This window comes from Nerophis ophidion, linkage group LG12, assembly GCF_033978795.1.
Source record: "Nerophis ophidion isolate RoL-2023_Sa linkage group LG12, RoL_Noph_v1.0, whole genome shotgun sequence".
In the NCBI taxonomy this organism is placed as follows: domain Eukaryota; kingdom Metazoa; phylum Chordata; class Actinopteri; order Syngnathiformes; family Syngnathidae; genus Nerophis; species Nerophis ophidion.
The window spans coordinates 64,710,288-64,726,952 of NC_084622.1; the positions used below are offsets into that span (position 1 = coordinate 64,710,288).

The 16,665-nt window shown below is 43.1% G+C and overlaps 1 protein-coding gene across 3 annotated transcripts in view; it reads right to left on the reverse strand.

Annotated features, from left to right (window-relative positions):
- zgc:173742 (DNA topoisomerase I, mitochondrial) overlaps positions 1 to 10,937 on the reverse strand; it is an 84,847-nt gene extending 73,910 nt beyond the window's left edge. Inside the window, exon 1 of one of the 3 annotated variants that reach the window (XM_061917986.1) lies at positions 10,356 to 10,937. In XM_061917986.1, the coding sequence (XP_061773970.1) occupies positions 10,356 to 10,450 (95 nt within the window). In that variant the 5' untranslated portion in view covers positions 10,451 to 10,937. The remainder of the gene's footprint in view (positions 1 to 10,355) is intronic. The other 2 variants (XM_061917985.1, XM_061917984.1) reach the window with 2 other exon arrangements.
- Positions 10,938 to 16,665: the final 5,728 nt, after the last annotated feature.

Genomic DNA, 16,665 nt, shown 5'->3' on the forward strand with positions numbered 1-16,665 from the left:
TGCAATGCATACTTGTTCAACAGCCATACAGGTCACACTGAGGGTGGCCGTATAAACAACTTGTGCAATCTTACAAATATGCACCACACTGTGAACCCACACCAAACAAGAATAACAAACACATTTCGGGAGAACATCTGCACCGTAACGCAACATAAGCACAACAGAACAAATACCCAGAACCCCTTGCAGCACTAACTCTTCCGGGGGACTACAATATACCCGCCCCTCCCCCCCAGCAATACTTAACGTTTTACTCATGCACTCTCTCTTGCTACTTCAAGGCTTAAATGTTTGATTCATTCATTATTGTTATTTTATTTGCAAATGTATTATTAGCCTGTGGAAAAAGTTGATTTTGATATTTACCTCAGAGGGCTGCAAATAGAAAAGAGGCATTCAATGTTTATTTAAATTTTATTTGATATGCCATTGATGTTTTTTAATTATTAGTATTATTTTTATTTAAAATTTGATTTTACATGTCACTATAAAGTTATATAAGCCTTGCTTGTTCAATATTTAATGCAAAACTTGTTTGGGTCCCTATTAAAAGGTTCATTTGTTCAACCTTGGCCCATTGGCTTTGCTCAGTTTTAAATTTTGGCCCACTCTGTATTTGAAATGACACCCCTGTCCTACGGTGTGTAGTGAAGCATGTTTAGCTATTCCTCGTCCTGCAGGGATGATACTTGTAAAAAACGTACTTTGTCGCCATGGAGGTGAGAATTAGTCATTTAGAAGTAACTAAAACACTTCACACTGGCTGGACGATAGCTGCTAGCTAGCTAGCCATGTTTAAAAAATATATATTTAAAAAATGGGTATTTCTATCTATCATTCCGTCATACATTTTTTTCCTTTTACGGAAAGTTTTTTGTAGAGAATAAACGATTTAAAAAACACTTAATTGAACGGTTTAAAAGAGGAGAAAACAGGAAAAAGATGACCAAGCTATATTTCTAACAAAGACAAATCATTATTTCTTCTAGATTTTCCAGAACAAAATTTAAAAAAAATAATCAAAAGACTTTTGAATAAGATTTAATTTTGATTCTACAGATTTTCTAGATTTGCCAGAGTATTTTTTATTTATTCTAATCATAATAAGTTTGAAGAAATATTTCACAAATATTCTTCGTCGAAAAAACAGAAGCTAAAATGACGAATAAAAATAAAATGTATTTATTATTATTTACAATTAAAAAAAAACACTTCAACATTGATTTAAATTGTCAGGAAAGAAGAGGAAGGAATTTAAAAGGTAAAAAGGTATATGTGTTTAAAAATCCTAAAATCATTTATAAGGTTGTATTTTTTCTCTAAAATTGTCTTTCTGAAAGTTATCAGAAGCAAAGTAAAAAAAATAAAAATGTATTTATTTAAACAACTGAAGACCAAATTCTATTTGAGTTTTGTCTCTCTTAGAATTAAAAATGTCGAGCAAAGCGAGACCAGCTTGTTAGTAAATAAATACAATTATAAAAAAATTGAAGCAGCTCACTGGTAAGTGCTGCTATTTGAGCTATTTTTAGAACAGGCCAGCGGGCGACTCATCTGGTCCTTACGGGCACCGCGTTGGTGACCCCTGGTCTACACACTGTGTATGCTTGGAAGTACTCAGTGATTGTGTGCTGCCAAACATGCTCCTCTGCTCATAAAACCAGCAATGTCACGACGTGACGACAATATTTTTTAGAGGCGGTATAGTACCGAATTTGATTCATTAGTATTGCGGTACTATACTAGTACCAGTATACCGTACAACCCAGGCGTGATTACTTTGGGGCGGTATAGCTCGGTTGGTAGAGTGGCCGTGCCAGCAACTTGAGGGTTGCAGGTTCAATCCCCGCTTCCGCCATCCTAGTCACTGCCGTTGTTTCCTTGGGCAAGACACTTTACCCACCTGCTCCCAGTGCCACCCACACTGGTTTAAATGGAACTTAGATATTGGGTTTCACTATGTAAAGCGCTTTGAGTCACTAGAGAAAAGCGCTATATAAATATAATTCTCTTCACTTCACTAAACAATGCACATGGCTGTTTGGTGACGCTGGAAACTCGACCTAATCCTAGGACAATTTAAGAAGCACTTCCAAGAACCACCGACAGACCTCTGCATAACATCCAACCCGGCGATTGGGTCCTCATTCGGAACCTGAGCTCAAAGAAGTTCAAGCTCGGACGTCAGTCAAGGTTGCGGAATGTGCTACACGGATCCACGCCACTCACTGCAAATGACTTCCACAGCTGACGGCAGTGCATGTGTCAATTTCAACGACCCATCCCACAAAATCCCGTGCATGGAAGACTGCTGCACAGGCCCGGAGACAAGCACAGGAAAATAACTTTGAACGACAGCGCACACATGCGCAAGAAGTGCTTGTAACCTCTCCAAGGTCATAGAAGAGCGAGCCCTTTTTCACCACACAAAGAACGTTGTTGCAGGGCCAGAAGTAGACGAAGCACCGTGGCTTTAATGCGTCACACAGTGCCCAGCAAGCATAGCCGCCCAACCACGAACTGTGTTCTCCTTCCAACTCTCCCACGCCACCACTGTTACACACAGGTGGTACTGAAAGGCTCTGACTTTATCAAGCAGTGGCACAAACATTCATCCATCCATCCATCCTTCCATCATCTTCCGCTTATCCGAGGTCGGGTCGCGGGGGCAGCAGCCTAAGCAGGGAAGCCCAGACTTCCCTCTCCCCAGCCACTTCGTCCAGCTCTTCCCGGGGGATCCCGAGGCGTTCCCAGGCCAGCCGGGAGACATAGTCTTCCCAACGTGTCCTGGGTCTTCCCCGTGGCCTCCTACCAGCTGGCCGTGCCCCAAACACATCCCTAGGGAGGCGTTCGGGTGGCATCCTGACCAGATGCCCGAACCACCTCATCTGGCTCCTCTCCATGTGGAGGAGCAGCGGCTTTACTTTGAGTTCCTCCCGGATGACAGAGCTTCTCACCCTATCTCTAAGGGAGAGACCCAAACTCATTTGGGCCGCTTGTACCCGTGATCTTATCCTTTCGGTCATGACCCAAAGCTCATGACCATAGGTGAGGATGGGAACGTAGAACGACCGGTAAATTGAGAGCTTTGCGTTCCGGCTCAGCTCCTTCTTCACCACAACGGATCGATACAACGTCCGCATTACTGAAGACGCCGCACCGACCCGCCTGTCGATCTCACCATCCACTCTTCCCTCACTCGTGAACAAGACTCCTAGGTACTTGAACTCCTCCACTTGGGGCAGGGTCTCTTCCCCAACCCGGAGATGGCACTCCACCCTTTTCCGGGCGAGAACCATGGACTCGGACTTGGAGGTGCTGATTCTCATTCCGGTCGCTTCAAACATTCATGTCATTTTAAAACAGAAAGTGCAAGATTGTCAGACTTTTTAAAATAAGGTATGAGTGCACTTTTGTGCATGATGAAACCAAGATGACATATCAAAACACTAAATTAAAGTGCCCTTTTTGTACAGAACGCCACTACAATAGTTTAAAACAAATAAAGTGCACTTTTGTGCATGATGTCCCACAAGATATTGCAATAACTGTCAAATAAAAATTAGCTGCATAATAGGAAATCAAATAGTGTATGTTCTTCGCTATATGTTAGGTTCCTGCGGATGTTATCTCCTTCTGTTGTTGACTATTTTTTCATATGGTGTTGATGTGGAAATGGTTGCCTCGGCATTTTGTTGGTGGCACAGAACGAAGACGTTGACATGCGGACTTTCAAGCACTTTTCATTCTCTAGCACAGGGGCGCTCACACTTTTTCTGCAGGTGAGCTACTTTTCAATTGACCAAGTCGAGGAGATCTACCTCATTCCTATTTATGATTTATATCTATTTATTTATGAAAGAGACATTTTTGTTAACAAGTTAAATGTGTTTAATGATAATACAAGCATGTTTAACACACATAGATTCCTTTCTTTCATGAAGACAAGAATATAAGTTGGTGTATTACCTGATTCTGATGACTTGCATTGATTGGAATTAGACAGTGGTGATGATAACGTCCGCATTTTCAAATGGAGGAGAAAAAAAAGTCCTCCTTTCTGTCCAATACCACATGAAAGTGGTTGGATTTGGCATCTCATTTGTCCAACTTGCATACTCGTTTTTAAACACTTTGTTATGAGAGTAGCATATGTGTGTGGCCCTTTAATGTCTGGCAGCAGGTGAGTGACGTCAGTGAGTGTGTGGGCGAGCGAGGAGAGGGAGCGGTCGCTGAGGGCGGGGGAGAAATACATTGGCATCAAACTCCGTAGCTTGCTAGCTTTCTGAGACTCTTATTTTGTTAGCACAGGCAGGATGAAACAGGTCTTTTATGGTGAAGACAGGAACTGTGCAGTCGGTCTTTAGAGTTTTGACAGTAGGTACGGAGTCTCTAGAAATAAAATGTGTTTCTCTGCGTCCGCCCTGTTAGTGATTTTTTTCTTAAATATGAGCTGGCAGCAGCCAGCGTCATCTCACAAGATCCTCGGGTGCCGAGAATGTCAAACAACTGACAAAAGTGAAGTCTTGGTATGATTGATGATTGCTCATTTTTATGTACATTTTTTAATGCCTGGCTTGAGATCGACTGACACACCCTCCGAGATCGACCAGTCGATCGCGATCGACGTAATGCCCACCTCTGCTCTAGAAGGTGACTTTTCAAATGATGCTATATATTAGCAGTAATGCTACTTTTTGTAGCAACGCTTTGGCCCCACACTTGACAAAGTAGGGTTGTCTGTTCGACATATTCCCACTTGAAGCCAAACCACTGCCAGACGATGGACCCCCCTTTAGTTTTTTAGGAATTAAATACTTTCTTCCTTCATTACCAGATTAACAGCTTACGTTACCCATGCTGCAACCTCTCTGCTCCGCGAGGGTGTATACTTATGTGACGTCTGTAAAAAGATGTGCTTGTTTTACGTCTCTGTGAGAAGGAGACAACAAAGAGTAAGAAGAGCCTGCAGTGTAATGCCGGCAGCTAAAATCAAACGGCGTGAGAACGTATCCTCGAATATCACGATATAGTCATTTTCTATATCTCACAGGGACAAACCCGCGATATATCGAGTATATTGATATATCTCCCAGCCATACTTTAGCCTTTGAGAGAACTTCATGTATAAAATCCTTGACCGAAAATCACAACACCACCATCACTGTTTTGTTCTCCAATAATATACTGTTAAATTTAACATTCAGAGAATAGCATCAATACGAATGGCCCATTGAATCATACATAACACTGCACCAGCGCCACTTAAGCACTTTGTCCAGTTTACATCTGATGTGTCAACTACAGACACACGAGCCTCCACCAGGGGGCATTGTAGGTTACCCAGATGTTAAACGCTCTTTTGCACAATCAGCTTTTACATATAAAGCGATAAAGGAAGGGAACGACCTCACAACAAACTTGAAAAGTCTATCAAATTACTCTTCATTCACAACGGAAGTTAAAAAAAGTGGCTTTGGAGCAATAAAAGCTGCTCACACGGTCACTGAGGTGGGCAGTATGATTGACACATCAACCTAATGTGTATTATATTTATGCATGAAAGCATTTGTTGTAAACTGTGAGGTGTGTGTGTTAAAATCATGCTTGTTTTTACAAATGATGACAGATGTGAACAAATCAAAAATGTCAACCAAAGAACGAGGTTGCTCTACAGAATCTCCTCTCTGGTCAACAAAAGTACCTTGAAGATTCTAGCGGGAACTCTCATTCAACCCTTTTTCGATTACGCTTGCACCTCCTGGTACCTCAGCGCCTCCAAAACCCTCAAATCTGGACTCCAAACATCCCAAAACAAGCTAGTCCGGTTACTTTTAGACCTCCACCCCAGAACACACTTCTCCAAAGTGGGCTGGCTCAGGGTGGAGGACAGAGTCAAACAACTTGCACTGAGCCTAGTCTATAAAATCCGCTACACCTCCTTGATACCGAAGTACATGTCAAACTACTTCCTTAACGTAAATGACCGCCATAACCACAACACCAGGGGGAGCTCCACAAACCACGTTAAACCCAGATTCTGATCTAACAAAGGTCTTAACTCATTCTCTTTCTATGCCACATCAATGTGGAATGCACTCCCAACAGGTGTAAAAGTAAGTGCATCTCTAATCTTCTTCAAAACCGCTCTAAAACCACACCTCCAGGCAACTTTAACCCTTTACTAATCCCCTCCTCCATTCACATCCCATCTCCCCGTATTGTAAATAACCTAATGTAAATAATCAAATGTACTTCTAATGTATATACTTGTTCTTATGCTATGTGAACTCACTATGTTCTCTGCTGGCTGTACATATCCTACTAAATAAGACCTACACTGTTTCAATGTCCATTTCTCTGTTGATGCAATTGTTGATGACTGAAGTACTGATATCAACCAAAGCTTCTCATCCCACCCCCCGGATTGTAAATAATGTAAATAATACTATGATGATTATTTTGTGTGATGACTGTATTATGCTGATAGTATATATTTGTACCATGAATTGATTAACATGGACCCCGACTTAAACAAGTTGAAAAACGTATTGGGGTGTTACCATTTAGTGGTCAATTGTACGGAATATGTACTGTACTGTGCAATCTACTAATAAAAGTTTCAATCAATCAGTCAAACAAGAGCATGTATTGTTTATGTGTTATGATATAAATGAGGTGTGGTTGTATTGTATAATAAGTATGTGTCAATGAAAGGGCCTTTTATGACTTTTCTTAAATGATTACATGCTATAGTGTGATTTTATTGCATGAATTTTGTATCCCTTTATTTTAGGTAGCCAGGGACTGCAGATGGAAATGAGCTATGTAGCTATAATCTGGTACAGAACATATCTGTCTTTAAGCTAAATGTTTCTGTGCATTTTCCCTTCAAATATACTTAAAGACTTAACTAATGTACAATGCTTTGATCTTTGAAGGTGGTTCAAAGTCCCCGACATCTGCTTAGTCATGTGTTCTGTGTCAAAGATTACTCCCTTCCTTCTGCTTGTATTGTACAAAAGAAGGACCAATTTGTCATTCAGGGCCCTTTCCTTTGTACCTGCTATGATTGCAAACTGTGCCTTTTGAGATGCTTGAGCTTCTCAAATAAATCAAAGGAAGACAATTTCGTTAGACTACTTGAACAGGAATATTTCCCATGCAGTGACGCTAATGAAAAAAAGCATAGGTTTGTTCGCAGTAGATTTTTGCTACTAATTCTAGTCTCATCTACATTCAGTAGATGCCCCCCCCCGGGTGGAAATCGGGAGAAAGGCAGGAGAATGTTTGCCCTGGGAGATTTTTGTGAGGGGCACTGACATTTGGGAGTCTCCCGGGAAAATCGGGAGGGTTGGCAAGTATGAGTGTACAAACCCTGTTTCCATATGAGTTGGGAAATTGTGTTAGATGTAAATATAAACAGAATACAATGATTTGCAAATCATTTTCAACCCATATTCAGTTGAATATGCTACAAAGACAACATATTTGATGTTCAAACTGATAAAAAAAAATTTTAGTCAGTAACTACAGTTAGTTGCTACATCTGTAAGTGCAAGTTAAAACTCTAGTATGCGAAGCAAACCCCATTTATCAACAACACCCAGGAACGCCACTGGCTTGGCTGGGCCCGGGCTTATCTAAGATGGACTGATGCAAAGTGGAAAAGCATTCTGTGGTCTGACGAGTCCTCATTTCAAATTATATTTGGAAACAGAGGACGTGGTGTCCTCCAGAACAAAGAGGAAAAATAACCATTCGGATTGTTCTAGGCACACAGTTGAAAAGCCAGCATGTGTGATGGTATGGGGGTGTAATAGTGCCCAAGGCATGGGTAACTTATGCAAGTTTCAGCAAGTCAAATTTAAGACTTTTTAAGACCGCCTTGAATGAAATTTAAGACCGAAAAAAATAATAAAAAATCTATAAATATAAGCAATGGTTGGGGATCCCACTGTACTACAACCTCAATGACAATCAGTCAAGTTTACTTTTTCTATGTTTATTAATAAACAAACTGATAAGCACCACTCTGCCAAACATCCATCCATTTTCTACCGCTTATTCCCTTTTGGGGTTGCGGGGGGCGCTGGTGCCTATCTCAGCTACAATCGGGCGGAAGGCGGGGTACACCCTGGACAAGTCGCCACCTCATCGCAGGGCCAACACAGATAGACAGACAACATTCACACACTAGGGCCAATTTAGTGTTGCCAATCAACCTATCCCCAGGTGCATGTTTTTGGAAGTGGGAGGAAGCCGGAGTACCCGGTGGGAACCCACGCATTCACGGGGAGAACATGCAAACTCCACACAGAAAGATCCCGAGCCTGGATTTGAACCCAGGACTGCAGGACCTTCGTATTGTGAGGCAGACGCACTAACCCCTCTGCCACCGTGAAGCCCAAACAGCTTATCAAAAATCTTGAGAGATCCAAAAACTTTGACATCCAAAACAAACAAACCAACGTCAGTAAAAACATAATAACTGAGGTAAGGGTAAAAATACCGAGACCCGCTGACTTGGTCGAAGAGCAGGTTTTGGATGTGAGGTGCTAATCCGTGTCTGGTAATATATGCGGTTTTATCCTTTCCGCAGGAAAATGTATTAGCAACCTGAGAATCAGGAAACATCACACGAAAAAGATCGCCAATGAGGTGTAGGTTTGATGTTTCACCACAGTGTGCAAGATCCATACCACCTCGGATTTTAATGTTGTTGTCCTGCCGAAGATTAGTGTCAGGTCAGTGCTGCTAGCGGCAGTTGTTGCTAGTTGGGGGGGCGCGGGCGCTGGACCCACGCAGAACTGAGAGATGCCCGGTGTTTGTTTTTGGCTCTCTGCCGCCATTTTATGCTTACCGCACTGCATGTGCAATTCGACCGCTCTAATTCCCATGGTGCCAAGTTTGAAATCCCTCCGCTTGGGATGGTTTGCTGCTGGCTCCGCTGTGAACGGGACTCTCGCTGCTGTGTTGGATCCGCTTTGGACTGGACTCTCGCGACTGTGTTGGATCCATTGTGGATTGAACTTTCACAGTATCATGTTAGACCCGCTCGACATCCATTGCTTTCCTCCTCTCCAAGGTTCTCATAGTCATCATTGTCACCGACGTCCCACTGGGTGTGAGTTTTCCTTGCCCTTATGTGGGCCTACCGAGGATGTCGTAGTGGTTTGTGCAGCCCTTTGAGACACTAGTGATTTAGGGCTATATAAGTAAACATTGATTGATTGATTGATTGATTACAAAGTATGCACCTGGCCTCCTCGGGATTGGCAACAGCCTTAAGCTAGCTTTTAAACCGGCTGTCCTCCAGCCAACGCTCGCAAAACTTGCATTTCTCCATTCTGACTGAAAGGCGGGACGCGGGGAAGAAAGGAAGGAGTCCGCGTGCAACCCGACTATGTGCGCGACTAACACTGAAATCACTCACTTTTACTCAAAGACGTGCCCCGAAAAAAAAAAAAAAACTGACCCGACAATTTAAGACCATTGAGTACTGAATTTAAGACCATCTTAGGAATTTCTAATAAATGTAATACTTTTTAAGGCCTTAATTTTGGATACATGAATTTAAGACTTTTTAAGGATCCGCGGATACCCTGTTACACATCTGTGAAGGCACTATTAATGCTGAAAAGTACATACAGGTTTTGGAACAACACATGTCATCTAAGCAACGTTATCATGGACGCCCCTGCTTATTTCAGCAAGACAAGCGTTACAACAGCGTGGCTTCGTAGTAAAAGAGTGCGGGTACTTTCCTGGCCCGCCTGCAGTCCAGACCTGTCTCCCATTGAAAATGTGTGGCGCATTAAGAAGCGTAAAATACGACAGCGGACTGTTGAACGACTGAAGCTCTACATAAAACAAGAATGGGAAAAAAAATTCCACTTTCAGAGCTTCAACAATTAGTTTCCTCAGTTCCCAAACGTTTATTGAGTGTTGTTAAAAGAAATGGTGATGTAACACAGTGGTGAACATGCCCTTTCCCAACTACTTTGGCATGTGTTGCAGCCATGAAATTCAAATTATTATTTGCAAAAAAAATAAAGTTTATGAGTTTGAACATCAAATATCTCGTCTTTGTAGTGCTTTTAATTGAATATGGGTTGAAAATAATTTGCAAATCATTATATTTCGTTTACATCTAACACAATTTCCCAACTCGTATGGAAACGGGGTTTGTAAATCCTTTCAGCAAAAATATGGCAATATCGCGAAATGATCAAGTATGACACATAGAATGGACCTGCTGTCCCCGTTTAAAAAAGAAAATCTCATTTCAGTGGGCCTTTAAAGAAGTCTTTTTTCAAAACAAATAGTAAGCTAGCATGGACATTACTCACGTGTCACCTCCACGCTCTTTGCTGTTTGGCCTCTTCAGTCTGATGACTTTTTGTGTGGTCTTCCCATCTTCTTTGGCCTCTTTCTCTCGCCCCATCTCTTAGAAGAACCTATTAGACTGACGTTCGCTTAGTTGACAATGAGATTGAGGTGAAATGAAAAAAAGCGCAAGTTTGTTACAAAAATAAGCCTTCCAACTCCGGAGGTGATATCGCGGCGTCTTTGTTGGCAAATTAACACACTCCAGCAACAGCTATGCAATTACTTGTTAAATCCATGCTGGGTTGTTAATTAGATGTACAGAGGCATTAAAAAAATGGTCAAAACACATGTATTTGCGCTAAAATGAGGACGAGTGTTTGAGCCACTTAATTGTTTAGTTTGGGCGTCTTCACCAACTAAGTGCCAGGTGAACTGTGACTGGCTGATGGCAGACTGGGTTGCCAGGTCCGTCAGAAAGGTGAACTTTTCCTTTTTTTTTTAACAATTAATGCAAATCTGATTCTGCTAATGTAACCGAATGTCTTATACAGGTGACCACTGACACAGTGAAAGCTTAACATTAAATAAATGCGACAGCCATGAACTCGGGAGGCACTTTATTGATGTTCAATTATCCTCCACTGCCATTAGGAGTTATATAAATACATTTCCGGCATTCACAATAAAAGCATTGTACGTTACTTCCTGTCTGACTTCACTCAACAAAATAAGAGGCTCGGAAAAAGTAACTTACACTAAATCAGTGGTTCTCAACCTTTTTTTAGTGATGTACCCCCTGTGAAAAATGTTTATTAATTCAAGTAACTCTTAAACAGAGCAAAGCATTTTTGGTTGGAAAAAAAAAAGAGATAAAGAAGTAAAATGCAGCATTATGTCATCAGTTTACCGCATTTCCTTGAATTGCCGCCGGGGCGCTAATTAATTTAATACCTTTTCTCACTCCTGCGCTTACCAAAGGCATGCGGTAAAAGTAAGCATGCGCTAATTATTTTAAAACCTCTTCTCACTCCGGCACTTACCAAAGGTATGCAGTAAAAATTTGAGTGTGATGTAAGCTTGGACCTTAAATCCTACTGAATAGCACTTAATCTTCTTCCCTTTATGCGATTTCAAATTACTGGTATTGATATCCGCCTCCTCCATTTTGAAAATGATGACAAGGGAAGTGTCACTCATGACGTCACGAGTTTGACCAGGCGGTAATACTAAGCATGCGCTAATTATATTGGAAAGCGAGTTTGACCCGGCAGTAATTCAAGGCAGGCGCATAATATATATGCGGCAATTCAAGGAAATACTGTATTAAAATGTATAACAGTGCAAAATATTGCTCATTTGTAGTGGTCTTTCTTGAACTATTTGGAAAAAAAGATATAAAAATAGCTAAAAACTTGTTGAAAAATAAACAAGTGATTCAATTCTAAATAAAGATTTCTACACATAGAAGTAATCATCAACTTAAAGTGCCCTCTTTGGGGATTGTCAATCATCAATCAATCAATCAATGTTTATTTATACAGCCCTAAATCACTAGTGCCTCAAAGGGCTGCACAAACCACAACGACATCCTCAGTAGGGCCCACATAAGGGCAAGGAAAAACTCACCCCAGTGGGACGTCGACAATGATGACTATGAGAAACCTTGGAGAGGACCGCATATGTGGGCAAACCCCCCCGTAGGGGACCGAAAGCAATGGATGTCGAGCGGGTCTAACATGGTATTGTAAAAGTCCAATCCATTGTGGATCTAACGTAACCGTGAGAGTCCAGTCCAAAGTGGATACAATATAGTAGCGAGAGTCCTGTCCATAGAGGGAGCCAGCAGGAAACCATCCCAAGCGGAGGCGGATCAGCAGCGCAGAGAAGTCCCCAACCGATACACAGGCGAGCGGTCCATCCTGGGTCCTGACTTTGGACAGCTAGTACTTCATGCAATGGCCACCGGACCGGACCCACTCCACAAGGGAGGGGGGGACATAGGAGAAAACGAAAAGAAGCGGCAGATCAACTGATGTAAAAAGGGGTCTATTTAAAGGCTAGAGTATACAAATGAGTTTTAAGGTGAGACTTAAATGCTTCTATTGAGGTAGCATCTGGAACTGTTACCGGGAGGGCATTCCAGAGTACTGGAGCCCGAACGGAAAACGCTCTATAGCCCGCAGACTTTTTTTGGCCTCTAGGAATCACTAATAAGCCGGAGTCCTTTGAACGCAGATTTCTTGCCGGGACATATGGTACAATACAATCGGCAAGATAGGATGGAGCTAGACCGTGTAGTATTTTATACGTAAGTATTGTAATAGAGATCCATCTGGATTCATCAACTTAATTCTAAACATTTCTTCACAAAAAAAGAAATCTTTAACATCAATATTTATGGAACATGTCCACAAAAAAATCTAGCTGTCAACACTGAATATTGCATTGTTGCATTTCTTTTCACAGTTTATGAACTTACATTCATATTTTGTTGAAGTATTATTTAATGAATATATTTATAAAGTATTTTTTAATTGTTGCTATTTTTAAAATATTTAAAAAAAATTCTCGTACCCCTTGGCATACCTTCAAGTACCCCCAGGGGTACGCGTACCCCCATTTGAGAACCACTGCACTAAATAGTTGATTTGAGTTTGAGTTTATTTCGAACATGCATGCATACAACATGATACATCACAATTTCCAGTTTCTCTATTCAACATGTCCGAATGCAGCTGAAATAGACTCCAGCACCCCCCGCAACCCCGCAAGGCCGTGGTTCTCAAATGGGGGTACTTGAAGGTATGCCAAGGGGTACGTGAGATTTTTAAAAAATATTCTACAAATAGCAACATTTAAAAATTTCAGTCACATAATATATGCGGCTTATACACGCACTGACAAGGGAATGCAAAGCACACTTGGTCAACAACCATACAGGTCACACTGAGGGTGGCTGTATAAACAACTTTAACACTGTTACAGATATGCGCCACACTGTGAACCCACACCATACAAGAATGACGAGTACATTTCGGGAGAACATCCGCACCGTAACACAACATAAACACAACAAAACAAATACCCAGAACCCCTTGCAGCACTAACTCTTACGGGACGCTACAATATACACCCCTCGCTACCACCAAACCCCGCCCACCTCAGATTGCCTGAGTTCAAAGCGTGAGCCCCGACATTAATGAACTAGCATCCAAGAAAAGATGGCAGGTATCTGGCTTGGGCACATCAGATTAGATCAGTGTGTCGCAAACTGAGGCCTGAATGGTTGATTTATTGTTTATTTTATTTTCAGATTTATTAGCTTGTGGAAAAAGTTTATTTTGATATTTACCTCAGAAGGCTGCAAATAGAAATTTTAATTTTGCATATTAAAATTTTATTTGATATGCCGTTGATATTTTTTTAATTATTATTATTATTTAAAACTCGATTTTGCAAGTCACTATAAAGTTATATAAGCCTTGCTTGTTCAATATTTAATGAAAAACTTGTTTGGGTCCCTATTAAAAGGTTAATTTGTTCAACCTCGGCCCGCGGCTCTGTTCAGTTTTACATTTTGGCCCGAGCTGTATTTGAGTTTGACACCCCTGGCATAAAGGGAAGAAGATTAAGAGCGATTCAGTAGGATTTAAGGTCCAAGCTTACATCACACTCACATTTTTACTGTATTCCTTTGGTAAGTGCCGGAGTGAGAAGAGGTTTTAAAATAATTAGCGCATGCTTACTTTTACCGCATACCTTTGGTAAGCGCAGGAGTGAGGAGAGGTTTTAAACTAATTAGCGCCAAGGAAATACGGTAGTTCAAAAAGGTTGAGAACCACTGACCTATTTTATACCCATCATTTTTCCCGTCCAAAGGCAAAACCCAGTAACTCAATTTTGGTCAAAACTGAGCTGATAATAATTTTGGAGTTCCTAGGTGATATGCTTTACATTAGTGTATGCGATAGTGTAATTTGTTCCGTAAGTAAGCTGTTACGCGCATGGCAGGACCTAGCAACTACCACATAACCGCGTTGATACAACAGAAAAACCTAGTATCTCAAGGGACCAATCGGAGCTTCTTTGTCAGTCGCCTTATTGTCTTTAATGAGACATTTGCAGGAATGGGGGCCGACGGTCAAGCTGATTATGTGATATTATGGCAGGAGGGGATATTTGGAAGATTGGCCCAGGACGTTGCAAGCACCTTCATTAAATGTATTCTTCTTCATTCTTCCCCTTGCATACTCTTTTGGGCGGAGAACTGTGGAGGTCGAAATAAAAAACTGGACGCTGTACACGGCTCTTGCCCAATGTGCAAACGCAGAATGGGGCCCACTTAAGATTGTGATCAAATATCTGGAGAAAGGGCACAAAGGCCTCCTCTCTGAGCACCTTATCATGGTAGAGGAGTTTGCGTGTCCCAATGATCCTAGGAGCTATGTTGTCCGGGGACATAAAGCCCCCTGGTAGGGTCTCCCAAGGCAAACAGGTTCTAGGTGAGGGATCAGACAAAGAGCAGCTCGAAGACCTTTATGAAGAAGAAAAATCATGGACCCAGATTTCCCTCGCCCGGACGCGGGTCACCGGGGCCTCCCTCTGGAGCCTGGAGGTGGGGCACGATGGTGAGCGCCTGGTGGCCGGGCCTGTTCCCATGGGGCCCGGCCGGGCACGGCCCGAAGAGGCCACGTGGGTCACCCCTCCAATGGGCTCACCACCCATAGCAGGGGCCATAGAGGTCGGGTGCATTGTGAGCTGGGCGGCAGCCGAAGGCAGGGCACTTGGCGGTCCGATCCTCGGCTACAGAAGCTAGCTCTTGGGACGTGGAACGTCACCTCACTGGGGGGGAAAGAGCCTGAGCTAGTGCGCGAAGTCGAGAAATTCCGGCTGGATATAGTCGGACTCACTTCGACGCACAGCAAGGGCTCTGGAACCACTTCTCTGGAGAGGGGATTGGACCCTCTTCCACTCTGGCGTTGCCGGCAGTGAGAGGCGACGGGCTGGGGTGGCAATTCTTTTGGGGCGGTATAGCTCGGTTGGTAGAGTGGCCGTGCCAGCAACTTGAGAGTTGCAGGTTCGATTCCCGCATCCGCCATCCTAGTCACTGCCGTTGTGTCCTTGGGCAAGACACTTTACTCACCTGCTCCCAGTGCCACCCACACTGGTTTAAATGTAACTTAGATATTGGGTTTCACTATGTAAAGCACTTTGAGTCACTATCCATCCATCCATTCTTTTTACTACCGCTTATTCCCTTTCGGGGTCACGGGGGGCGCTGGCGCCTATCTCAGCTACAATCGGGCGGAAGGCGGGGTACACCCTGGACAAGTCGCCACCTCATCGCAGGGCCAACACAGATAGACAGACAACATTCACACTAACATTCACACACTAGGGCCAATTTAGTGTTGCCAATCAACCTATCCCCAGGTGCATGTCTTTGGAAGTGGGAGGAAGCCGGAGTACCCGGAGGGAACCCACGCAGAACATGCAAACTCCACACAGAAAGATCCCGAGCCTGGATTTGAACCCAGGACTGTAGGACCTTCGTATTGTGAGGCAGACGCACTAACCCCTCTGCCACCGTGAAGCCCGCTTTGAGTCACTAAATAAATAATAAATGGGTTGTACTTGTATAGCGCTTTTCTACCTTCAAGGTACTCAAAGCGCTTTGACACTACTTCCACATTTACACACACATTCACACACTGATGGAGGGAGCTGCCATGCAAGGCGCCAACCAGCACCCATCAGGAGCAAGGGTGAAGTGTCTTGCTCAGGACACAACGGACGTGACGAGGTTGGTTCTAGGTGGGATTTGAACCAGGGACCCTCGGGTTGCGCACGGCCACTCTTCCACTGCGCCACGCCGTCACTAGAGAAAATCCATCCATCCATCCATTTTCTACCGCTTATTCCCTTTCGGGGTCGCGGGGGGCGCTGGCGCCTATCTCAGCTACAATCGGGCGGAAGGCAGGGTACACCCTGGACAAGTCGCCACCTCATCACAGGGCCAACACAGATAGACAGACAACATTCACACTCACATTCACACACTAGGGCCAATTTAGTGTTGCCAATCAACCTATCCCCAGGTGCATGTCTTTGGAAGTGGGAGGAAGCCGGAGTACCCGGAGGGAACCCACGCATTCACGGGGAGAACATGCAAACTCCACACAGAAAGATCCCGAGCTTGGATTTGAACCCAGGACTGCAGGAACTTCGTATTGTGAGGCAGACGCACTAACCCCTCTCCCACCGTGAAGCCCCACTAGAGAAAAGCGCTATATAATTAACTTCACTTCACTTCTTGTTTCCCCCCGGCAC